The sequence below is a fragment of the Phascolarctos cinereus genome, unplaced genomic scaffold (genome assembly GCF_003287225.1).
Source record: "Phascolarctos cinereus isolate Bilbo 61053 unplaced genomic scaffold, phaCin_HiC Scaffold_5;HRSCAF=322, whole genome shotgun sequence".
In the NCBI taxonomy this organism is placed as follows: Eukaryota; Metazoa; Chordata; class Mammalia; order Diprotodontia; family Phascolarctidae; genus Phascolarctos; species Phascolarctos cinereus.
The window spans coordinates 369,884,466-369,911,335 of NW_027555958.1; the positions used below are offsets into that span (position 1 = coordinate 369,884,466).

The 26,870-nt window shown below is 38.0% G+C and overlaps 1 protein-coding gene across 1 annotated transcript in view; it reads left to right on the forward strand.

The window, feature by feature from the left end:
- The window catches only part of KCNH1 (potassium voltage-gated channel subfamily H member 1), a 502,700-nt gene that overhangs the window by 21,527 nt on the left and 454,303 nt on the right, over positions 1–26,870 (forward strand). The window contains exons 3-4 of the mRNA XM_021007863.2: positions 6,735–6,841; positions 18,787–18,915. Of these exons, the coding sequence (XP_020863522.1) occupies positions 6,735–6,841; positions 18,787–18,915 (236 nt within the window). The remainder of the gene's footprint in view (positions 1–6,734; positions 6,842–18,786; positions 18,916–26,870) is intronic.

Genomic DNA, 26,870 nt, shown 5'->3' on the forward strand with positions numbered 1-26,870 from the left:
AAACAGCCTCAGAGAAGTGAAGAATTTACTAAGAGTCACATGAATAGTAAGCATTAGAGCTGGGAGTCACAACTTCAACTCATCTTTCCTGATTCCAACGTTTAGGGCATTCCTTGCTATTCCATGCTGCCCTTTTTGCCCCCAGTAATGAAGCTCCACAGAAAAATAAACAAAACAAACGATAACAGTTTTTGGAATTGTTACTGGCAGCATTTATCAATCTACCAATGTAGAGATGTGAAAGCCAGAAAAAAAAGTTCAAAAATGAAAAATAAAGTTTTCTTCTCTCTCTCCTACTCCTTGAAATACATTATTTTTCCTTCTAAAATTTACAAAGAATTAGATCCTGATTTTTAAAGAATGATTAAGGCAACCTGGTCATACAATGTTACTCTTTCTTTGCTTTCCTAAGATGAATTTTAAACTATATGCAGCAGGAAGTCTCATCACCTCTCACCTGGACTATTGTAGTAGCTTCCTATTTGGTGTCCCAGGTTCCAGGCTTTGCTCTCCCTAATCCATCCTCTACTCAGCTGGCAAACTGATACTGCTAAAGCACAGGGCTAACTGTGTCACTCTCCTGCTCAGGAAGTTCCAGTGGACCCTTGTTGCCTTTAGCATGAAGTAAAAACTCCTCTGTTTGGCTTTTAAAGCCTTCACCATCTGTCTCTCCCTATCTTTCTAGGCTTATTGCACAATACTATCCATGTATTCTTGTGTTCGAGCCAAAATGGCTGGTGTGCTGTTCCCTAAACATGACATTCCATCTCCCATCACCACATCTTTGTACAGCTGTACCTTACGTCAAGAATGTATCCTACCTCACCCTTCACCTCATAAAATTCTTAGCTTTCAAATGTTGCAGTACAAAAAATGTATTTAGTTGTTTGGGCCAGGAATGGGGTCTGGATCATTTCAAAATATAGTCTTCCTACAATGTGGAAGAAAGCCTTTGAGTAATACAAGTTATGATTCCTCTAGCTCCTCCTTCTTCAGAATCTTCATCTTCTCCAGGATGTAAAATAAATAAATGGATCTATGTTTAGAAACACTTAGATGAAATAAGAAGGTAATAACACTTGTCCCTATCCACCTTCTTCCTGGTGTTGTGAGGATCAAATGAGATAATAATTGTAAAGCATTTAGCACAGTGCCTGGCGCATGGTAGGTAATATAAATGTTAGCTATTATTAATATCATCATAATAAAATTTTTTATTTCAATAAGTGGGGGAAGATTATGAAAAGCTATGATAAGGTAGGGGCAGCTAGGTGGTGCAGTGGATAGAGTGCTGGGCTTGGAGTTACGAAGATGCATTTTCTTGAGTTCAAATATGACCTCAGATACTTATTAGCTGTGTGACCCTGGCAAATCATTTAATACTGTTTGCCTCAGTTTCCTCATCTGTAAAATGAATTGGAGAATGAAATGGCAAACCACTCCGGTATCTTTGCCAAGAAAACCCTAAATGAGGTCACGAAAAGTCAGATGCAACTGAACAGCAGCAGTAGCACAGGATCAGGAACAGAAACTGCTGATAGAACTCATAAAAACGAGACTGATTATGCTAAGTTCCATGCAGCAAAAGTTGTATTCTATTTGTCTTTTTTCTTTATTTTTTTCATCCTGAATTCTTTTTCTGAAAATGAGCTTTTTTTTTTTGTATAAACTTTGCTATCAGTTTGACATGAGGAATGTTACCTCCTAGTAAAATAATGTCTTTGTTTTTACTTAATGTTGATGTTAGTTTTATGTTCCCAAGTATTAGCCTACTTCTAAGTGGTCAAAAATGATAAGATGCTAAATTTCCTGAAGTTCAGTAGTTGATATTCTGCTTATAACAAAAATAGGAACCATTTAAAATGGATTGATTTTAACTTATTCCTTGAACAAACTACATTTTTCAATATATTAAAGAAAATTTATGAATGTAACAAGGTAAACATAATACATAATACATTTTTATATTGATAAACTAATAAAGTAATTTTAGATCTATAAAGGCCAGTTTTTAAAAGCTTTACATATAAAGTGAAGAAAGCAGAGCCAACAGAATAATATACAAAATGACTATGATGATATAAATGAAGTTGTCATGGAGAGGCAATGAAACTCTAGTTAATTACAGAACCATACTCTCAAAATTAAAAGACATATTCTCTGGTTAATAATGTTTTTTCTGGGAATGGGCTTTGTAAGGGGTTTGTTTGGTATTTGTTGAAAGATATCACCTGTGTTGAAACAGTGTACCATTAAGAATTTGTAAAACAAAAAAAATTAAATATTTTTATGCTTTTTTGGGTGAAATTCTCATTTTCACCCAATGACTAGTAAAAACTTTTTCAAGTCTTTCAACTGTTTATAAATCATCTATCCCTAGCATTTTATACAAAGCCCCAATTTCCCTTTCCTGCTTTATTTCTTCAATACTGCTCCCCTCCTCAGTCAATGGGAACAAAACTGGAGAGCGACTGAGTTAACAAAAGTTTTAACTTTAAAGAACCACAGAATCAATCAGTCAATAAACATTTATTAAGCTCTTCCTAGGTGCCAGGCACAGCGCTAAGTGCTGCAATGATATTGTTCAAAGAAGACATAGAGATTATTCAGTCCAATGGCTTTGTTTTATGGGTGAGGAAACAGAATCCTAGATAGTGGAAGTGACTTGCCCAAGGTCAAGGTGCTAGTTAGTAGCATACTATTCATAAGAATCTCAGTCTCTGATTTCCTATCTAATTCTCAGTCTACTGATCTATACTGTTAATCATCGTGGAGGACTCAAATGATTAGCACTATGGGAATTCAGGGCAAGAAAATTTCAAGGAGCAAATATCTACTGAATAATTTTGGAGAGGGGGAACAACATATTTTTTCTCAAACTCCTATCCACCAACACACATTCATTAAGTGCTTACTATGTGCCTGGCATTGTGCTAGGCTTTGCAGATAGAAAGAAAAAGTAAAAAGAATCCCTGCCTCCCAAGGAACTTATATCCTAAAAAGGGGAAAAACATGTATATGTATGGGTACATACAATATATGAACATTAAATAAACATTTCCCTTAGTGGGAAAGACAGTAGCAGTTGGGGGGAAGTGGGACAAGAAAAGTTTTCCTGCTGAAGGTAATAATTAAGCTCAGTCTTGAAGGTTTTTAAGAAGCTGAGGTGAGGAGAAAGAACATTCTATGCACGGGGGACAGCTGGGAGAAGGCATAGACATAGGAGATAGAGTCACAGATTAGGAGGAGCAAGTTGGACAGTATGGCTGGATTGTAGAAAATGATTAGGGGAATAACATATGGAAGACTGGAAAGAAAGAAAGAGGCCACACTGGAAGAGCTTTCAGTGCCAAGCAATGACTTTATGTTTGACCCTAGAAACAATATGGAACCACTGGAATTTATTGAGTAGAAGAGATGATACAGTCAGACATGCAGTTGGAGGTCAAGTGACTCCAGAATAACACAGCTAGCAGGTGTCCGAGGTTAGATTTGAACTCATGTTTTCCTGACTCTTGTTCCGTCACTCTAAACAGATTGCCACCTAGTATCCTCCTAACTAGTACTATTAGTAGTATTCCGACACCTAATGAGAGATCATTAATTAAACTAAACTGAAATTAGCAAAGTTTTTACCTTCCATGATCTTTTCTGTCTTGAGGGTAGCTCTAGGCCCCTTGAAGAGTGTGGCAGGAGTTCTTTCAAGAGCTGTAGCACTAGCAGCTCAGAGATACTTTTCCCACTTCTTAATCTGACATCCAGCTAAGTGGGAAATTACCATACCTACAAGGCACTTAAAACAATGCCATGACCTGATATAGTACAGAGAGAATTGATGAAGTAGGGAGTGAATTCATCTTATTTTACTTGCCAATTCATTGTTATGAAATTTCAAGTTCCCTTTATGAAACTTTAAAAAGTATCTTGGTAGCATACACACACACACACACACACACACACACACACACACACACACACACACATGTGCACACACATATACACACATATACACTTCAGTTTGTTGGAGATCACTTGCCCAGTAGCCATCTGAAACCCAACCAAAAACCAGGAAGGAAGTGATCAATAGCTCTGAGGAGCCAAAATAGATGTCACAGAATACCTGCAATAATAAAACTCATGCCTTTTTTTTGTAGGAGGACTCTCATTCAGAGTCTGTTTATTCTTATTTAAATACAATTTTAACAAGCTCTATTATGTGGTTTCACAGCCCATGCAGATTGGAGGGGTTTCCATTAGACGGACATTGGCATGATTGAGAAATAATAGTTGATAGTCTTATAGCAAAGGGGAAGAAAAACTGCTCTGTGGCAATACTATTATGGGTGCCCTGTAAGTATGGTAATAAAAAAGTAGGAATAAGATCTCAAAAAAGTTTTTAATATCATATGTCTTTGGTTTAATTATTATCTTCATTCCGATGTTGCCAAAATTTTCTACATTCTAGCCCTAGTCTCTGTCCTGAACTTTATTTCTATGTCTTCAACTGCCTATGCAAATCGATGTCCCACAAGGCATTTCAAACTCGCTGTGTCCCAAACTGAAGTTATTGTATTTCCTGCAAAACCTATCCCTTTTCTGAAATCCTCTATTTCTGTCAAGGACAACACCATCCTTCCAGTGGGTGGCATCCTACACTCCTCACTTCCAAACAGTAGCCAGATCTTTTGATTTCTACCTTCCACATCTTCCCATTTAGTCAATAAACATTTATTAAGTGCCTACTATGTAGCAGGCACTGTGCTAAGTACTAGGGACACAAAGAAAAGTAAAAGATGGTCCCTGCTCTCAAGGAGCTCACAGTCTAATGAGGTTATACTCAATCACCTCCGTCAGGACTACTGCAATACTCTTGGCCTTTTTGCCTCAAGTCTGTCTCCTCTACAATCTATCTTTTTTTTTTTTAGGGCAATTGGGGTTAAGTGACTTGCTCAGGGTCACACAGCTAGTAAGTGTCAAGTGTTTGATCTGAGGCTGGATTTGAACTCAGGTCCTCCTGACTTCAGGGCCAGTGCTCTATCCACTGCGCCACCTAGCTGCTCCCTCTACAATCTATCTTCCAGACAGTTGCCAAAGTGGTTTTCCTAAAGCTTGGATCTGATGGTCACTCCCCAATTCAACAAACTCCAGTGACCCTTAATTATCTCTGAAATGAAACAAAAGTTACTGGATTTGGCTTTTCAAGCCTTTTATAGCCTGGTATCGACCTACCTTTACAAACTTATACTTAGTGCAGTACTTGGTATCTAGTAAGTGCAAAATAAATTGTTATTGACTGACTTCTAGCTCATCCCACTTCATGCACAGTGTGGTCTAGCCTTGAAGCCACACGTGACCTTCTGGATCTTTAAGTACGGCTTTTTGACTGAATCCAAATTTTGAACCTAAAATTTGGATTTAGTCAAAAGGCTGCACTTAAGGTTTCCCATCTCTGGTCTAATTAAACTGACCTTCTTGCTGTTTCTTACACATATTACTTCATCTCCCATCTCCATGACTTTGTACTGGCTATTTTCCATGCCTACAATGGACTCACCTCTGCCTTCTAGAATTCTTTTTTTTTTTAAACTTTGCCCAAGGAACACCTTCTATATGAGGCCTTTGCTGATGCTCCCCTCTCCCCAGGAAGCTAGTGCTTCCTCTTACAACCTTGTGTTTATTGTGTATACATACTGTGTATACATGCTTATTAGATGCATGTCTATCCCAATAGAATATTAGCTTCTTGGTGGAAGGACCTATTTCTTTTTGTTTTTTCTTTGTATTCTCTAACTCTAAGCACAATGCCTGGCACACAGTCAGAGCTTAATAGATGCTCATTGATTGTTTTGATTAAACATTGACTCAGTCACTGCTTACAGTATAACTATATTATAGTACAATAATTTATATTGTTTTGTTTTGTGGTCATTTGAGTATGTGTCAGATCTCTTTCCTGAACTCTAAATATCACGAGGGCAAAGAGTATGTCTTACTCAAACTTTGTATTTTCTCCAAGACCCAGTACAGAGCTTTGTAGTCATTCAATCAATCAACAAATGGTAGGTGCTTTCTCGAAAGTGTGGAACTCTTAACGCTTCAAAATAACGATGCTAAGTTAAATTCTATGGTGTATTCTCTGTAGGAGAGATCAGAGAAAGTGTCACAATAGGGAAAATACTTATTCAGAAGACCTGGTTTCAAGTCTTGCTTCTTATACTTACATATTAGTTATATGACCTTGGATAACCTTGGTTTCCTTATCTGTAAAGGGGGCATGGGGTACGATTTGTGCTGCCTGTCTCATGGAGTGAATCTGAAAGCCCATGCCTCTGACTTTCTGTTCACATTCTAACTTTGTGCATTAAAGCTCATTTTTGGTTTGGCTACCTCTCCAAGGTCTCCAAGAAGTCTCCTTGATCTCTAAGGTTTTGGTCAAGATGCAAAATAAGAAATTCTTTCCTATAACTTATGTTTTCAAATAGTATATTCAGCTTAAGTAACTGAGTAATTATAGTACAACATAGCCAACAGGTCTTAGGATATGTTCAAAGATACAAATCTAGGCCTAGTGTTAGAAAAGAATAACAGGTATCTGCTAATAGAAAGTAGTCTTGAAAGTAAAGAATTTTTCTTCTTTTGCATTTGTAGCCCCAGAACCTAGCATACTGACCATATTTGGTGTTTGTTGGGTTGAGCAGGAGTGTTTTAATTTGGAATTGTTGATTGATTTACAGTTTTATGTATGGGGAGCTGACAGACAAAGATACAATTGAGAAGGTGCGGCAGACATTTGAGAATTATGAAATGAACTCTTTTGAAATCCTGATGTACAAAAAGAACAGTGAGTATCCTGCCTATTTTGATTGGTTATGTTAAATGGCTGGGGTGAATTGTTTAATGGCTCCCAGTGGATGGGGTTGTTCCATATGAAGTCCATGTAGATATACATACATGGAAAATGAACCTTTATGATCAGCAAACCCAAGAAACCTAGGTCATGAAGGTTTAATATCGCATTGCCATTTAATTTCGTCCAGTCTTTGCAACAGTACAATTGCCATTTTTATTCTTCCCTTCTTTCAGCTAAGGAGCACCCTCAGTTTCCAATAGACAGTCTGTCATTATAGTTAAAAGTTGGTCTGGGCTTTTCATCAGGATGTTCTGTTTCATACACATATGCTAGGCTAGATTGGCAGGGCAGATTCCCGCCACCCCTCCACAATTGAACTTTATTCAGTGAATTCATAGCTTCCCAAGCTCTCTTGGTGTAGAACTTCTATTCTTTTAGTAGGTGAGTTTTTTTTTTTCTGGTCTCTCTGGCTGACCCCATTTGCCCTTGGGAAACTAGACTGCCAGCAGTGGACTATTAATTTGCATTGTTCTTTGGGACCTATATATATTTCTCATTCATTTCTTGACTTCTACAACTGATGCTAATGAAATATCTAGGTCAATAATCATATGCAAGTACAGGATTTTTTCGTTCCAAGAAGAGATTCAACATTCAGTGATTCTTATTCCTAAAAATAAATAAGATAGCAATGCATTTTAAAATGAATTTTGCATTATGCTTGGGTCTTTGATAGACATATTGGAAGGTGGGACAGTGGGTCCTCTGGGGAACGCCAAGCTGTTGTGTTTCTTTTTCCCCAAACTACTTTACACCAAGAATCAATGTTCCTTCCAGGCAAGGCTGGTAGGTCATTGTTTCAATAAAACATGTCCAGGGCCGCTCAGATGGAACATGATTGACAAACCTTTATCCCAGGGAGTGCAGGTTTGAGTGACAGATACCTTCTTGCGCTGAATGGAAAGGCAGTATATTGAATGATTTTATCCTGAAAGGAATTAGAGTCCTCATCTTTTCTGGAGCCTTGATGTAAACATCTGAAGGGGGTGTTCCATCTGAAGTCCATGTGGATATATACATGGAAAATTAACCTTTATAATCAACAAACTCAAGAAATCTAAGACTTAAATATCACACTGCCATTTAATTTTACTCAATCTTTACAAACTGAGCTTTCACTACTAATCTAAGTCAGCTGTCTCATCAATGCATGCAAGGAGAATTTTGTAAAGGAAATATGGTTGGTTTGGTACATGGCCATCCCTACTAAGGGAAGCACAACTCAAAGCATACATCCTGTGGATGGTAGGATAGGAGCAGAGTTATTATCTATATAAAGAGTACATTGGTACAAAAAGCATTTTCCATTAGATAAGTGGTCAAAAGGTATGAATAAGAACTTCTTCAAATAATTCCAAACTTTTAATAAACATGAGAAAGAATGCTTCGCACCACTAATTAAAAGATAAATGCAAATTAAAACAACCTGAAGTTCCACTTTACACCTAGCAAATTGACAAAGATGATCGAAAATGAGAATAGTCAAAGTTGAAGGGGTTGGGAGAAGATAGATACACTAGAATATTGTTGCTGAAGCAGCAAATCAGTATAAAAAATTTGGGAAGCAATTTGGAATTATGCAAATATAGTGACTAAAATATCCATACCCTTGAACCAGAGATTCCACTAGTAGGCAAATGCCTCAAGGTACTTGTTAGAGAGAAATTTCCTATATTCAACAAAATAGTTACAGCAGCACTTTTGGTGGTAGCAAAGAATTGGAAACAAAGTAGATGATCAGCAATTGTCAAATGGCTTAACAAGTTGTGGTTCATGAATGCAATGGAATATTATTGTGCTATAAGAAATAATGAACGTGTTGAATATAGAGAAGCACGGAAAGGCTTATATGACTTGATGCAGAGTGATGTGAGCAGAACCAAGAAAATAATGTACTTGAGTACAACAATGTGAATGAAAAGAATAACCACCACAAAACTACTGAAAATAAATATCACAGAATTGCAAAGAACAATCATGTCCCCAAAGAAGACATAAAACAACACCTCCTTCTACACCTTCCTCTTTTTCTTTTTCTTTTTTTCCTTTAAAAATTTTCTTTGTTATGTATGGAGTGGCTCATGGAGTAGGGAGAGCAAAGGATGTTGGAAGAAATCTAGGCAATGTAAAGCAAAAGATATCTATAAAATTTTATTTTTAAAAAAGTACATTGGTTACCTACTAATGCATTTGTACTTAATGTCCGGGGGAAGGCATAGAGTAAGGATGACATGACTCTTACTTTTGAGGAGGCAGTATGGTACAGTGGAAAGAGTACCTTCTATGAAGTCAAAGGACCTAGGTTCAAATCTTGCCTCAGATACTTCCTCTGTGACCTTGGGCAAATTAGTTAATCTACCTGGGTCCTGGGCCTCAGTTATCTTAACTGCACAACCAGGGAGTTCAACTAGATGGCCTCTGAGGCCTCATACCTATTGATCTGTGATCTTATGTTCCTATAATTCAAGGAGCTCATAGTTACTATAATAGGAGAGACAAGACATAAACATGGAATAGTAATGCTAGGTGGTGTATCATTGCTCAGTTGTGTGATATAGACATGAAAGGGGAAGGGAGCAAAATTTGAGCCTGATCTTAGCCTCACATATTTACCTGATTAATATTTTATCCTTCATGGTTTTCACAGAGGTGAGGCCTGGTCAAATAGGAATGACTTTCTTCTTTTCTTTTATTGTTGTCCAGTTGTTTTTCAGTCATGTCTGACTCTTTGTGACCCCATTTGGGGTTTTCTTGGCAAAGATACTGGAGCGGTTTGCCATTTCCTTCTCCAACCCATCTTACAGCTGAAGAAGGGAGGCAAACAGGGTTAAGTGACTTGCTCAGAGGCCAAATTTGAACTCAGGAAGATGAGTCTTCCAGACTGCAGACCTGACACTCTATCCTCTGAACCACCTAGCCAAGGTCCATTGATGGTATCAAGCTGCAAGTGGCTAATGCTAGGACTTGTGAAGATCAGTTGCTAAGGTCTGAACAACAAACATCATCAAACTCAGCTCAAATCAGCAAATAATAGATGCCTACTGTGTATTCAGTGAGCTAATAAGCATTAATTAAGTGCCTACTATATGCCAAGCACTATGCTTAGAATTACAGATACAAAAAAAAAAAAGAAGCAAAACAGATTCCCTACTCTCAAGGAGCTCCTAGTTTAATGGGGGAGACAACATGAGAACAGCTCTGTACAAACAAGAGCTATACAAGATAAATTGGAGGTATTCAACAGAGGGAAGGCTCTGGAATTTAGGGGGATCAGGAAAGACTTCTCCAAAAATCAGAGATTTTAGCTGGGACTTGAAGGAAGCCAGGGCTTTGGAAAGAATAAAAGTCAATCTGGCATGGCCCCTTGCTCTCGTGGAGTTTCTAAGATGGTAGTATCCCATCTATTAGACACAGTGTGGTGTAGCAGAATAGTTTGGAGTCAAAGGACCTGGGTTTGAACCCCAGCTTTATTACTATTATGATGACACTGAGGACAGGATGGCACTGCCTACTTTCATGGTGGCACCAGGCTCAAGGGCATACATTTGCAAATATACTCCTTACTTGAATGAATGAATGAATAAAAAAAAAACCAACCCAACACATTTGTCAAGCATTTACTATTTACTAGGAACTGTTCTAACTCCCAGGGGTACAAATACAACTATGGAAGTCAGTTCCTGCCCTCAAAGGTATTTACGTTACGATGGAAGATAATATGTATTAGGAAGTTGTCACCAGGAAGAAGAATTTTGGACAGGAAAGTGAAAGTAGTTAAGAGACTTGCCCAGGGTTATAATTTGGCACAACTAAACCATTCCCAGGTCAGCAGCCTGATTCCTTAGTCTGTCCATGTACAAGTTTACCTTTTTCTTCCCCTACCTGATGAATCCACTAAAATCCTCCCTCTTCCCTTCTCCCCACTTCATGTTTGAACCTGTAGAAATTGTTCCCCATTAGCTCTTCCCAAAGGCCAGTGAGCTATAAATTATTTGTAACTCTATTGTTGTTGAACATTGGCCTGGACTCTGAGCTTTGGTATACAAAGAGTCATGTGAAAAGGACTTGGATGGATGGGAGATTGATAGAGAAAATGGAAAATTTGGGCTGCCTCTTGCATACTTGAAACTGAGCTGCCTGCTTGTCAGGACTTTGTGACTGATGGAAACTCAAAGCCAAGTCTTACAACCTCAATTCTGTCTGACCTAATGGGTGAATAAAAAAAGCAATGGTGCTAACATAAGGACTAAAGCTCACAGCATGATCAATATGCTGGGTCTAACTCAGTGAGCACTTTTATCTTTTCACCTATAGAAAGGACGTTGTTCGTAGCAGCAAGCCTTTTTTCATCAACCAAGTTTTCAGATGTATTACTTTCCCTGAGTTTGAGCATCGATCTTCCTTTTAAGGGGCGTGATTAATCTTTTGTCCTTTAGAACCTTTAGAAAATTGTGTTTCCTTTTTGTTTTTCCCTCCCAACTAGCCATTTGGAGAGGGAGATAGACAAGAAATGCCTCCCCTTCCCAAAGATTCTTCCTTGGTGGGAAATGGCTAGTCAAGAAGGAAGCAGTATTTGAAATAGTGAATCAAACTATTGAGAACAGCATTTAATTCAGATCAAATCAGCAAGCAGTTTGAGTCTGTCAGGGTGCAGTTGATATAGATAAGATAGAACACGCTGTAAAGAGGCAAGAGTTGAAGAGTAACATATTTCCACTTGATATAAGTTAATATTTCCTAAACAATAGTTATTCCAAAGTGCTTTTCCCTCCATTAATTATTTCTTATTTATCCTGCATAAAGCTTGCTTTGTTTATATTTGTTTGATTGTTTTCTCCACCATTAGATTGTAAGCTACTTGAGGGCAGGGACTGTCTTTTGCCTCTTTTTGTGTCCTCATGGATTAGCACAATAGCCATTTCCCACCAAGGAAGAATCTTAAGGAAGGGGAGACTATTCCTGTTATCTCTGTCCCCTTACCTTCTTTTGTTTTACAGTCCTACCCCTCTTCAATTGGTTTGAATCCACAGAGCAGCTTCCATTCATCTTTCTTCCTGCTTTGGAGTTATTGGCAACCCAGTCACACTTGGTCAGTGGTCTATTTTTGAGTTTTTTAAGGATGTTTGAGCTGTGGAGGTTTTGTTTTTGTGGGGTGTGGAGGCAGAGCTAGGACAGAAGAGGGCAGGGGAGGAAAGATGTTTTCTGAGATTCAGTGCCATCTTGTTGCCTCATGCTAAGGAGAGGCTGAATAGCTTATGGAGGTTCTAATGAAGCCAACATGGCATTAGGCATTGGGTGCTGAGTTTTTCTTGTCTCATTTATTACTCATTTATGGTTAGGTTTACTCATTTTGGTTATGGCTTAATATAGAAAATTTATAGAGAAAAATTGAAAAATTTTCTGCTTGCTTTGTCTTTTCATTTTTGAAGATGAATTTCTTCTTTTTCTGATTTTTGAGATGGGATATAAAAGATAGTTCTGTGTGCATAGACTAGTCAAATCCTCTTTACTTTTTTATGAGAACTACAGCAGGTTTCAGTGCGGAACAGTGGCAGGGCATGCTGAGAACTGGTTGTAAATTAGGAGCTGATTCAAAATTTTCAGGTAACTGCTAAATCCCACTGACTAATAATACTGAACTGAAGTTAAACTTAGCCAAACCATTAATGTAGCCAAAGCTTTAGGTTTTCTCTAAGATCTCAAAACTTAAACTTATATATTTCTCTCCCAAATAACTGTGCCACTGGAAGGAGCTGGAGCACAGCTATTCTAAAGCAATCCAGCAGCCATGTTTTAAAAAATTAGATACAATTTTTATACCAAATTTTTCTTCCTGATTTTTACTCAGGGCAATATTACAATAAAATTTTCCTGTGAATATGTATTTGCTGAGCAGTGAGGAAGAGTCAGCATGGAGGAAGCTGGATGGTAGGAAGAAACAGGTTTATGATTTAATGTCAGCCATGAATAAAGCCAGAAAATGAAGTAGTGAATTGTTGCTGAACCTGCATTTTTAAAAACCATTTTTTATCTATTTGCTTTTTTCTTGTCTATATTACATTATAAGTAATTATTATCTTCCCTGTGTTTCTACATATATGCATGACACATGTGTATATATACATATACAACAATCTATCTAAATAGAAATATGGGACAAAAATCCATCCTTTACCTCCTGATTAAAGCCTTTACTTATTTCATTTCTCTCCTTTCCCCTCCTTCCACTTCACATGGCATTTTATTATATCTCTCTAATAAATGTATTATGTAATACTGTATATTAGAGTTATCTATGTTGGTATTTGTGATGGGAGGCATGGCATAGTGGAATAAATGCTAGAGTTGGAGTCAAAGGATCTGGGCTTGAATCCCAACCACCTGTTGGGATTTAAAATTTTAAAGCATCTACAAATGCTTGTTTATTGTTTTACCTGGAGGAAGTTATTTAATGCTCTGGACTTCAGTTTTTCCATCTCTAAAATGAAGACCCTTTCTAGCCCTACATTTATTATCTATCTATCAGTCAGTCAGTCAATGAGTATTCATTAAACTCCTACTATGTGGCAGGCACTGTACTAAGTGCTGAGGTTGCAAGAAAGGCAAAAAATAGTCACTACTCTCATGGCAATCACAATCCAATGGAGGAGATGTCATGCAACCAACTGTGTTTAAACAAGCTACACATAGGATAAATAGGAAATAATCAACAGAAAGAAGGTGCTAGAATTAAGAGGGATTGGGAAAGGCTTCTTGTAGAAGGTGGGGTTTTATCTGTAAATTGAAGAAAGTAAGGAAAACCAGTGGGGAGAGATGAGGATGAAGAAGATCCCAGATGTGGATAACAGAGAAAATGCTCAGAGCCAAGAGATGAAGTGTCTTATGTCAGTAACAACAAGGAGACCAGTGTCATTGGATGGATGAGTACGTGGGGGTGGGGGTGGAGGAGACTGGGTTGTGAAGGGCTTTGAATGCCAAACAGAGCATTTGGTATTTGATCCTGGAGGTGACAGGAAGCCACTGGATTTTATTCAGTGGGGAGTGACATGGTCAGATCTTTGTTTTAGGAAAATCATTTTGGTGGCTAAGTGGAGGGTAAATAAATGGAGGGGAGGAAGACTTGTGGCAGGGGGACTAAGCAGCAGGTGGTTGTAATAGTTGAGGCATGAGGAGGTGAGGGGCTGCACAAGGATGGCGGTGTGTCAGAGGAGAAAAGGAGACTTATTTGAGAAATTTCACCAGAAAAACCCCACAACTGCCTCTCTGAGGGTAAGGACTATATTCACTCATTTTGCTATTTGCCCTAGCTTAGCAGAGTGCTTCACATACATTAAGTACTTATTGTTTTTTTGAATAAATATTCTTTCCTCAATAGATAAGTGGTCAAAAGATTGGAAAAAATTTCAGAAGAAAAATTGCGAACCATAAATAGCTGAGTGGAAATATACACTGCAAATCACTAAGACGAAGAGAAATACAAATTAAAACAGCTAACAGATAAGCAGAACGGGGACTTTCAACATCAGAAGGGATATAGTAAGAAAAGCACACTAATTTACTGTTGGTGGAGCCTTTCAGGATAAGTTTGGAATTATGCAAGAAAAATGTCTATGTTCTTTGATTCAACAGTTCCACATCTGAATATATATGCTAAAGAAGCCAGAGATGGGCACAAAGGTCTAATACATGCCAAAATATTCATGATAATACTACTTTTTACCTCATTCTCTTTGCCCCAGTGATTTTGGAGGTTCTCAGTGACTCCTTTGTTAATGATATCCAATAAGAGACAATACTGTAAGAGAATGTCTCATTTTTTATTATTTATATTACTTATTATTATTTGTCATTGGGCACAGTGGATAGCGTGCCAGGTCTGGAGTCAGGAAGACTCATTTTCTTGAGTTCAAATCTGGCCTCAGACACTTATTAGTTATGTGACCCTAGGTAAACCATTTAACCCTGTTTGCCTCAGTTTCCTCATCTGCAAAATGAGTTGGAGAAGGAAATGGAAAACCACTCCAGTATCTTTGCCAAGAAAACCCCAAATGGGATCACAAAGAGTTGGACACAACTGAAACAACTGCACAACAACAACCATTTGTAGTAGCAAGGAACTGGAAACAAAGTGGGAATGGTTAAAAAAACCCAACCTTTGCGGTATACAAATGTAATGGAGTATTATTGTGCAGTAAGAAATGACAAATAAAAGGAATTCAGAGAAACATGGTATAATTTGTTTGAACTGATACAAAGTGAAATAGGTAGAACCAAAAAAATGAAAAAATATTTATCAAGCTCTTATTATGTGCCAAGTGTTGTGCTAAGTACATTGGGTATAAATAATAAAAAGTGAGACATTATTTTACAGCATTATCTCTTACTGCACATCATGAACAAAAGAGATGCTGAGAACCTCCAATATCACTGAGGAAAAGAGAATGAGGGAAAGTGTAGACTGATGTTTACTCAGACCTTTTTGAAGACACTCCCAGTTCTGGCTATTCAGCCAATCAAAAAAAAAAAGCTACGTGGGTAGCAATTGGAGCCAGTTATAGAATGTCTGCTTATGCTCTAAAGACTCTCCAAGGCACTTCTGTTACAGGTCTTCATGGTTCTCCCAGAAGGCAGTTTCTCAGTTTCTCCACACAGAGAAAGAAATCGCATCGGCTGAGTGAGCTAATGCACTCTGTGCATGTGCCAGACCCCCATTACACCTGACCTGATGAACCTTCAGGGTCCAGAGAGCTAAGTCTTCCTTTGCCTCTGGATGTTTGTAGGTTTTTGTCTGCTGAAGTGCCTACTTTATCAATCTAGGACCCAGTGCCTTCGCCACCCCGCTGTATTTAGGTACTAAAGCACATATGGCATACGAGATCTCTCTACCCTGTGAAACCTCCTGAGGTATACAGGCGCAGCTGGGTGTGTGACAAATAGTGGAGCCGCTTTTATTCTTTATATCTCCACTCCAGTTGGTTTCAATCAGCTTTTGATGATCTCTGAATAGCTTTTTCGCATTTTAATGTTCATTTTCCTTTTGTCTTTAAGAAAGAAATTGTGTGTAGGCGGGGTTCCCGTTGCCCAAGTGTATGGCCTCAATTTGATGCACTTTAATATTTATTTAAACCCCAGGGCATATGGCACTGTGGTAGAAGACATAACTTTACCATTATTATCACCAGGAAGGTGCCTTTATTAGGCATGTAATGGTAGGTGGCTCTGTCCAGAGCACTATAGAAAGAGAGCTGCCTGTATCTGGCCAGTACCCTATGAAAACTTTAAATCTATCAACAGGGAAACGTGACTCAGACATACACAGACACAGCTTAGTGTACTGGACTTGGAGTAGGAGACCTGGGGCCAGTGACCACAGGCAAACCATTTAACTTGCTTGTAGCCCAATGCCTTGCATCTAATAGGTGCTTAATCAGTTATTATTGAATTGAATCAAATCAAGTCTGTAAAATGAGGATAGCATTTGCAATACTTACTTTATGGGGTCATAGGATCATGAATTTTGAGTCCTTGAGTCAGGTCCTCTCATTTTACAGATGAACAAACTGAGTCCCAGAGAGGCTGAGTGACTCACTCACATGCCTAGCAACTGTGCAAAGCAAGCGTCAAGCCTAGATCTTCCTGACTCCAATTCCAGTATACTATCAAATATACCACCCTGTCTCTTCATTTTGAGGATGCTGTTATCAGCCTTCAAGTGATATATATGTCAATTGTTATTATATTATTATAAAGATTGCAAGATAGAAACAACAGATACGTGAATGATGAATAAGCTATTTGTATCACATGTGATATGATATGTTACAGAGATAGGGTATTTGCTGTGACTGGGGCAAAGGTATGTGCATAATTACATTGGGGGGAAATTATGGAAGGAATTATGTAGGGGGGAGATTTGGGAGAACAGCTGTGTGAGTTCTATACCATAAACAAACACCTGCAATAAAGACATAAGGTCTTATTTCAGCCAACAGATAATTAGTCTTGATGATCACAATGTAAATGGAACCCTAATTCTTTAAGCTGCTAATTATTCTTTCTAGTGGCGGACGATCTGTGCACCATGTATGTGTCATCCTGGGGGAGGCAGTTGTATTCTATTTGGGGATAAGTTTGGGTCTCTCCCCCACCTTTTTCCAGGCTCAATTTTATGCCTCGTACCAGACCTGGCTGTTTTTAAAATAGGTACTTAGAAAGTGTTATTGAGGCCAAGGCCACCAGTTTGATTCCCATATACTCTAGTTTTGCCTCATACCACACAGCTGGTTCCAGCCAAACTTCTCACAAATGCCCACCTTGTTAACAAGGCAGATATGGGATGAGTGTGCATTAATTTAACTTATTGCTGTTACTGGGGGGAATTTTTAAAATTTTAAGGAGTTTTCCTTAAAGCAGAGGTCTTATTGACCTATGGGTCTGAATTGCCTTCCTTCCGTAGTAGGGACAGCATATTTCCATTATTTCATGTACAAGGAAGAGATAAAAAAAATCAGAACCCTTCTTTGTGCCCACTGTGAATCTGTATCTGATCATTTTTTTTGAACTGAGTGAAACATAAAACAAAATTAAGTTACAAGTATATGAGTTCTTGTGCACTGACTTTTTGAAACTAGTGGCAGCTGTCTAGTTTTCTGGGTGGCATCTATTATGAATGGTGAATGTTAGGGAGAGTCAGAGGGCTGGACCCCTTGTCAGGAGTCCTGCCACCATGACCAACACACTTGGGCAAGCCCTACCACTGTTCTGTATCTCAGTTTTTTCCTTTAAAATGGACATCATGATTTTGTGTACAACATACAGCACAGCGTATTTAAAATGGTGAACTCAGAATAAATAATCTGCTATAATAATATGAGTAATATATTATATATAATAACATAAATACTAAAATAATAAAACTTTCAACATGATTTTGAATGTTTAAAAATTGTTTTTAAAAGAAGAAACTGAACTGACTCAGGTTTTGGGACATTGGTTACTCAGGGGCTGGTTCCACTCTGAGGAGTCAGTGAGGGGGGGTCTATTTGGGCCCTGTTTTGATTATTCATAGTAGCTGGTGCTTGAAGTCTATATCCTTGCCATTTAATCTCAGGAGCAAGGTAAATGGGAGTGGAAGTTTTCCAACTATATTCTTTCTGGATTCTTCCCAGGTGGTTTTATGGCTATAATCATAGGACCCCCAAACCCTTGGAATCTTTCCCTTCTTAGAGAGAATCATCATGGCTATCCTTTCCCCTACCTCTTCTTTCCATGTCCTAATACCTTTCTGTCTCTCTTTGGATCTCCTTTCCTCTTCTCTTCCTCCAGCCCCCTGACGTGTGGGTCCTACTATGTCCCTTTGTGGAGAGTGACTTACCTATGTTCAGTGCATGTAACAAATTTGTGGGTTTCAAAAGTATAATCTTCCTTCAGTGCACTTTAAAGAGGAACCTGGATTGAAACTGAGGGCATGTGCTCCATTAGCCAGGGTAGAAAATGCTCCTTCTTTTCTTAGCAATTGCACCTGATCACATGATGGGATGGGGGAAGACTTGGGTTCTCTGTGCCTCAGTTTCTCTATCTGGGATACACTGATTTGCTACCTGCTAATCTCGGATATTATATAAAGGTGAGACCAGGTTTTCTAAAATTATTTGAACTTGCTTCAAGTAAATCCCCATCTGAGATGTTAAGGTGAATATTTTAAATCTCTGAAGAAAGGCAATTAATGATGCAATTGCCTAGCACCTGAAGGAACCAGATGCCTTTTTTTCCGTCATAAATTAATATCTGCACCTATTCATTCCCCAAACCCTTTGCCTCCATAGAGCTTGAATGAAAATGCAAATCACTGACCACCCTTTTGATATTCTTTTCAGGGACACCTGTGTGGTTCTTTGTGAAAATCGCTCCAATTCGAAACGAACAGGATAAAGTGGTTCTATTTCTTTGCACTTTCAGTGACATAACAGCTTTCAAACAGCCAATTGAGGATGATTCATGTAAAGGTTTGTAATTCTGATATATACAAATATGTTTTATGCTTTCTTTCTCCAATGCGGCCCAGGCATCTACATAGAATTCAAGGTTGCCAAGGCAATCTAAGCACAAAGATTAAAAATTACACTCTAATTTATATTGGAGGAAGGTAAAATGTCACCCTGGAATAAATTGGGGTAGGAAGCAGAAGGGAAGCTTGGGGTTCTGCTTGGGAAGCATAGGGAATGAACACCAATTACCATTGGACAATTCTAGCAACATCAAAGAAGCATTCCAAATTCTCAGAAGGTAATGGTTACTTCCCCAGTAATGAACAGAATTTGGTCAGACTCTTAGAACTGAATGAATTATACATGCTTATACACTGAGATGCATGTCAGCTGTTCAAAAATGTTTTTTTTTTTTTTAAAAGAGGCATAGCCTCTATTTTGTTCGTGGAAGGCAATGGTGGAATTTCACTCATCTCCATCAAGGTGGTTGGTTTGGTTCCATCTATGTATGACTGGCTAGATTACTTGCTTAGAGGATAATATTAATGAAATCAAGTCATTAGATTCAATTCCTAGTTAGTCTGATTCATGGCCTTAGATAGCATTTCTCTCTTGGTTATACCACAGACTGAAACCCTCACCCTAACCAGCTGCGTCCTAGAGACGTGCCTCAGTAACAACAGCAGCCTGACAAGAGCAAGTGGATTTCCCATCGTGATCCAATCCCTATTATTGGGAAAATGGCTCAAAGCAAAAGTCCTGTTGTTGTGGGCTAGTAATGATGTATACGTGCACAAAGAACCACATCTCAGTTAGTGGCTGGTTGGGATATCGGGAGCAATGCAATGCTGGATTTCACTCTTCTCACCCAGGCTGTACTGAGATCTTCCACAGATGACAGGGAATATTTCAAGTTTCAAAAATTTCTGCTTATCTGGTGCTTTTCCCCATTGGTATCTGGGGCTTCTTCTTCTAAGGGTCTCCTGTGTTTAGCCAACATGAAAAAGGATACCCAAAGGAAACCATTGTGGTATAAAATATAATAATAATATATTTTTATTTATTTATAAAAAAAAAGTGATTTCATTGGTATAGGGAACTCAAGGTGGGGAAATTCTACCAGTGCAGATTATACCTGCTCTGCAGCTTAAAGAGCTGTCTGGGCAAATTGAAAGGTTAAGTGACTTTAGGGAAGTGGGGTGGTTCACTGGAAAGACCAGTGGCTCTGGAGTCAAAGTATATGACTTCAAATTCTGCCTTTGATGACCACTACCTGTGTGACCTTGGGCAAGTCATTTAACCTCATTGAGTCTCAGTTTCCTTATTGTAACATGAGGGGAGTAACCTAGATGGTCTTTAAAGCCCCTACAGGCTCAAAATATATGATCCCGTCATATGACCTTGGTCACATCCCTTGCCTTCTCTAGGCCTTAGTTTTCTCACTTGGAGTAGAACTAGATGGCATCTAAGACCTCTTACAGCTCTAAATCTATGATCCTACAATTCTTTGATATGCCCTTGGACAAATCACTTCCCTCTTCTAGGCCTCAGTTTGCTTATAAAATGAGGGGGTGAACAGGATAGTCTTTAAGGGCTCTTCTAGTTCTAAATCTATGAACCCATTATCTTCTGATGTGACCTTGAGCAAGTTCTTTCTATTCTCCTTATTTGTTGTCAAGGAAAGAGTTAAACTTGCTGTTATCTGTTTCCTTCCAGATCTAAAATTCTGTAAATCTGTGATTCTAAACATGTACATCACATTTTAAAGCTGACCAAATTTAGTAACACCTTTCCATTTTTCTCCCTTCAAATATGGTTATGCCATGTAACTAATTTTGCCAGTACGTGAATATCTAATTTTCCCTGACAATAAGACAGTTTAGATGTCCTGATGAGACAACAACAACAGTATGGATTTCCTTGTCATAAAGACAAGTGAAGAAAAAGCAGATTTTACCTGGCATCTAACAGATTTATTTGATTCTGATGTACCTGAATGAATAGATAAATCAGGATTATATAATAAGGCTCACTCAGGTCAGTGCTTTAGGAATCAAATGCATCGCTTCCTTTTAATGAGTTTTGGTGGTGAACTCTCTTGCAGTAGGGACCATGAATAAATTAGAAGGGCTCTGGTGAGGATTGATTAAAGAGAGCTAATTGTATATTTGTATGCAAGCATTTACCCCATTCTTTTTTCTTTCTGAAACTAGGCTCTATTTTATCTCTTTGTTAGAGAAATAAATAAGAAAGATCTAATCCTTGATCTGTTTAAATTCAGAAAATTACAATCCATAATAGAAGGAACAGGATTAGTCTATCTCACTTAATGTCCCATCAGAAAGCTGTCCATTATATCCATTAAAAAGGTGATATGGCAGCCTACCAAATTTATTTTATCTGGTGAATTTGTTGTTGTTTTGAGCCTGGGTCTCCCTCGTCTCACCCAGGCTGGAAGTGCAGCTGTCATTTGCCAGCCTAATCCCACTGCTGACTGGCACAGAAGCTTTGACCTGATCCATTTCCCACCTGGTCTGGGCAAACTTCTGGGAGTGTACTAAATTGGTGCCAGACTTAGTATGAACATCACTAAAAACTTAAAATTCTGGAGCTTACCTGATGCACTAACCTTTCTGATAGGAGGAATTGCATGTATGTGCCACTCTGACTGGTGGGAGCTTGGTTTGACTCTGCTGTGTGTATGGTCCTCTGCTTAGACACGTTCACATATGACAAGATCCTGTTTGTGATAGAACAACATAGATCATCTCAACTCCATAGTGTGATTACTATTATATGAATTGCAGTTTTTATTAACAGCCCAAAGAACTAAATAGGCCAGTGAGAAAAAGTAACCCTCATTTTCATGTGCCTTGACTGTGCTCCTGAGAGGCACTAGGATATAGTGGAAAGGGCATTGAACCTGGAGAAAGAAGATACGAGTTTGAGTTCTGGCTTCACTGCTCACTCTGTGTGACCTTGGGCAAGTCACTTAGCATTTCTAAGTCTCAGTTTCCTCATCTATAAAATGGCAGGATTGGACCAGATGCTCTCTAAGGTCCTTTCCACCTCCAACTTTTTACAATGCTTTTTCTTTTACAATGCCTGTTTCTTCTAGGAGACAGAGCCCAGCACCATTTCAGCACCGTGGTCAGCATTAATAGTCATTCTGATCTAGGATTTACAATCCACTATTATTTGTAGCAAAGAAAGACTTGTAGGCATAGATAATCCAAACCATAGATGTTCCTCAAATGAAGTAGATATGGTTCAGCTATACATGTCTTTCCTTCCTCTCTCCCCAACTAGATTTGCCCAAGGTTTTCCTAGGTCTGATTTATGCAATCTGATATTAAAATTTAGTTTATATTCCCTGAGTATATGTCTTGGCAGTAGTGGGAGGTGGCTTAGGAATGTGCTTTTTGCCACAGACAGAATCCCATTGTTTAATAAATCACAATATAATATTTGGAAAATGGATAATCTATCCAGGGATGATTGAGAACTTAACTATAGTTAGATCTTGAGCAAGTAGTATGCCTTTGAGAAGATCTTTTAATTGCTCTAGGTGCCTCTTCTTTAAAACAGGAATAATACTATTTGTAGTACTTAAATCACAAGGTTACTATGAGAAAAATGCTTTGTAAATAATAAAACATTATAGGTTTATTTTTCTGGAGTCTGTTCACTTTTTTAAAATAGCCTCTCTATTGCTTCTTTTTCTCCTTTATGATATGCAGTATAATCTCTTTTTGCTTATGAAGCCCAGTTGAGACAGTTTGACATTAGGGACCCTATTATGTGCTATGTGAGGATCCACCTTTTTTCCATTATTTAGTGCTCCATGATTCCATACATAAACCTTGACTTCTCATTCTCCTCTTTCTCATCTCTTTGCTGTCCATCTTTTAGGACATTTCGTTGCTTATCAGCATCTCTGACAGAGATTATGAGCAGCCAGGGAGAGAAGGTAAAACTTGAGTTAGTTTTGCTACTTCCAAGTAGCTCTTTTCTTTCTTTCTTTCTTTCTTTCTTTCTTTCTTTCTTTCTTTCTTTCTTTCTTTCTTTCTTTCTTTCTTTCTTTCTTTCTTTCTTTCTTTCTTTCTTTCTTTCTTTCTTTCTTTCTTTCTTTCTTCTTTTTTAAATGGTTGGGCAAGAGAGTAGGTTGAAACAACTAAAATGAGAAACTGCATTTCTTTATGGATTTCAATTGTCCCTACTCTCTTCATTCCCTATTATCATGGATAATTGAGAGTAGGCTGCTGGAATTTTCTTTCTGTCCTCATTCCTTCTTCTGAGTCAGTTATACCAGGGAGTCCTGTGGCTGTGAGTGCAGGAGAATAGACTGCTAGGCTTGGAACCTTCTCTGCAAATTGCTCACTGTGGAATGAGTCATCATTCTCTTGTTTTCTACCTCACCCCACTGAATAACATCATTTTAGAGGAGAAAATTCACTTTCAAAGAGCTACCTCTTGTATCCAACTTCTGAGCCAGACTTTAACTAAGTGCAGAAGACCATGGCAATGTGAAATTCTAGCCAAGATTTTGAAGGACAAAGGGTTTAGGAAAGAAAGGCAGAGGAAAGGATCTCAAAGGCCATTTCAGGCTTAGTCCTCTTATTCTTATGTTTTCATGTGGGACTTTTCATGAAGCACTCTTGGGGAAGAGACAGAGTAGTTAAAATTATTCTGTTTTTTTCTTCTGCTTTGTCTTGAAAATATGAATGGTATTTCTCCAAAAGGAATCCGTAGAATTATCTGCTCGCATTGAGGGTAGTGCTGGAGAGAAGATTCAAAGATTTATCAATCCCCAAAGCACTGTTACTGTAGGAGCATTCCTAATTTTGTTATATGCGAGGATAATTTGCAGTTTAGTAGTTAAAAGCAGAGGGCTTAAGGGAGAGAAATAAACACCCAGAGAGTGCCCACTACTAACTGCAGCTTACATTTCTAAGTCCATATTTTCTATACCAAAGTGTCTTGTTATATATTCTAAGGAAAGCTAAGTTGCCCATGGGCCCTAGGATCTGATTTTCTAAATGGACCTATGGGAAGCAGATGCTTTGAGCTCAGAACAAGGTTTCCCTTCACTTTATCTCCTCCTAAGTAGGATAAATGTTTGCAAGGAATCTCACATTTCCACAAGTTCACATTGTATATTCTGTCCATGATGGGAGTAGCTCAGTTTGACATCAGAAAAACTTGATTTCCCATTTCTCTCAGAGCCACTTCAGTGTCCCCAGGGTTCTATGAGGTAGAGATGGCACAAAGCAGCACTGGCCAGAGCAAAGCCTTGTCAGGCTTACCCAAGTTCAGACCCACATACTGTATGAGGCTCCATATCAGAAGGAGAGGGTGAGAGACAGCTACTGACTATTAATCTGGATCAAGTGGCTGATAACTATGGCATTAGTCAAATCATTGAAGTGCATTAACCAATCAATTAACAAGCATTTACCAAGTGCCTACTATGTTTTTGGCAATGTGTTAGGTACTAAATATACAAATACAAAGAATGAAACAATCGTACTCTCAAGAACCTTACATTTCATCTGGGGAAGCAACAAGTATAACTCTAAGTTGTAGGGAATTAACACAAAGAGAATATGTACTGAAGCACAATGTTGACCATATAGTAGGTTTAACTAAGAAGAATTGGGAGATACTTGTTACTTGGCATGGTGATCAGAACATGCTTATTTGTTGGCATGGTGATCAGAAGATGTTTATTGGTTAACATGATATAGTGGAAAGAGCACTGGATTTAGAGTAAGAAGAATAAAGTTCAAAACCTGGCTCTACTCTTTACTGGATGGTTGACTATGGGCAAGATTGGACTAGATAATTTCTCAGGTCCCTTCCCACTCTAAATCTGTAGTTTTATGAATGTTGGAAAGAACATGAAATAGTTCCCATTGTTTGCCATTCTTTTTCTTGTTTTTTCTTCTTTTTTTACCCCTCCCTTCCTTCTTGTCTCGTTCTTTCCATTTTTCCCCATCTACTTCTTTCTTTCTTTTTTTCTTTTTCTTTCTTTTTTCTTTCTTTCTTCTTTTTTCTTTTCTTTCTTTCTTTCTTTCTTTCTTTCTTTCTTTCTTTCTTTTCTTTCTTTCTTTCTTTCTTTCTTTCTTTCTTCTTCTTCTTTCTTCTTCCTTCCTTCCTTCCTTCCTTCCTTCCTCCTTCCTTCCTCTCCTCCTTCCTTCCTTCCTTCCTTCCTTCCTTCTTTCTTTCTCTCTCTCTTCCTTCTTTTTTCTTTCTTTCTTCTTTTCTTTCTTTCTTCTTTCTTTCTTTCTTTCTTTCTTTCTTTCTTTCTTTTCTCTTCTTTTCTTTCTTTCTTTCTTTCTTTCTTTCTTTCTTTCTTTCTTTCTTTCTTTCTTTCTTTCTTTCTTTCTATTTTCTTCCATATATGTCTTAGGTCCTCTGCCTCTTCCAGTATGATGCTGGACAAGTCATTTACTTCTGTGGGCCCTAGTTCCATCAGCTTTAAGATGAGGTGATTAGACAAGATTGCCCATAAGGTAATTTTTAGCTCCAAGTTCTATGATTCTTGATTCTCATCTCTACTTCCTGTGCATCAGGAAAACTGTCACATGACACCTGGCCTCCTTTGGTTGAGCTTTGCTATTATCTAGGTTTTTCCTAGGTCATGCTTGGTAACAGGAAAAATCCCCTAAGAATATGTTCCCTGGAAGTTATGTAGTGAAGGAGCAGTGGCTGCTACAGCCATTTCATTACTCTTTTCTTTGTACAAGCAGAGATCCTAAAAAAAGGCATAACCTAGAGAACAAAATGGTATTGTTAGCAGTGACTCAGAATCATTCATCTATCCTTTGCCCCTAGAATGTGTATTACTTTCTTCAAATTTGGGATCAGAGGACCTGGGTTCAAATATGTCTTTGCTATTTAATTTGATTAGATTTTTTTGTTTAATTTTTTGGATTTTTTTGGTTTGATTTTTTTTCTTGTTGAAGGATTAGAGTTTATTTACCAAGTATATATTAGTCTTGACAGACTCAACTGAAAAGATGCTATTTATACAAAATATTACAACATTAAAAATAGATAACATTTGTATTTCAATTCAAGTTTCCCTAAACCAACTATGATACTTTGCTGAATGTGGTTAATTCTCTACCACTAACTGTTGGGCAAAAATAGACAAAAACCCCGCAACCAATAACTGAACCAGGTATTCCAGGCCTTCATCAACTTATAAAAGAAACCCCCAAACACATCTAAAGCAGAGATAAACTTCAGTAGTTTTATTTTCCAATAGTCAGTTATTAAATATTTTTAATATATGTTTTAAGTGCTGTAAAGAGACACTTATTTTATCACATGTCTCATTCTGGGTGTCTTTTTCTTCAGAATCTCTGCTTACTTCTTCTACTCTGGAGTTGGAATCCTCAAAGACTAGCTCGTTCAGTGGTTCAAGATCTTTAAGACATTGCTCAGTTAGTTTTTCTATTGTATCTGTCATATACTGCACATATTCTGATATTTCTGCCAGCTCCTATATCCTTTTCCTTTAGATTAGCAATTTCTTTATCCTTTTGTACAACTTTAAAATTGTAGTTTTTTGTTTTCTTTTAGTCCTTCATAAACAACCTTCCTTCATTTTTCTGATACTAGTCTCCAGTACTGAGGAGGGTTACTACCTGTGTGGTGTTAGTTGAATTATTTAACTTCTCTTGGCCTCAATTTTCTTATCTGTAAAATAAGATAGCTTAGGTTAGATGACTTCATAAGTCATATTTATTTTTATATTTATGTCCAATGACTTCATGTTTTCATGTGCTCTACCCTCCCTTTTTTTTTTTTGCCTTATTCAACCCTCATAGGACAGAGTTAGATTCTGGGAGAGCTGAAGCTTGGAGATGGTGAGCATATTGATCACAGGATTGTAGATTTTAGACAAGAATGGACCTTAATCAATCAGTAAATAAACATTTATTAAATACCTGCTATGTGCCAGG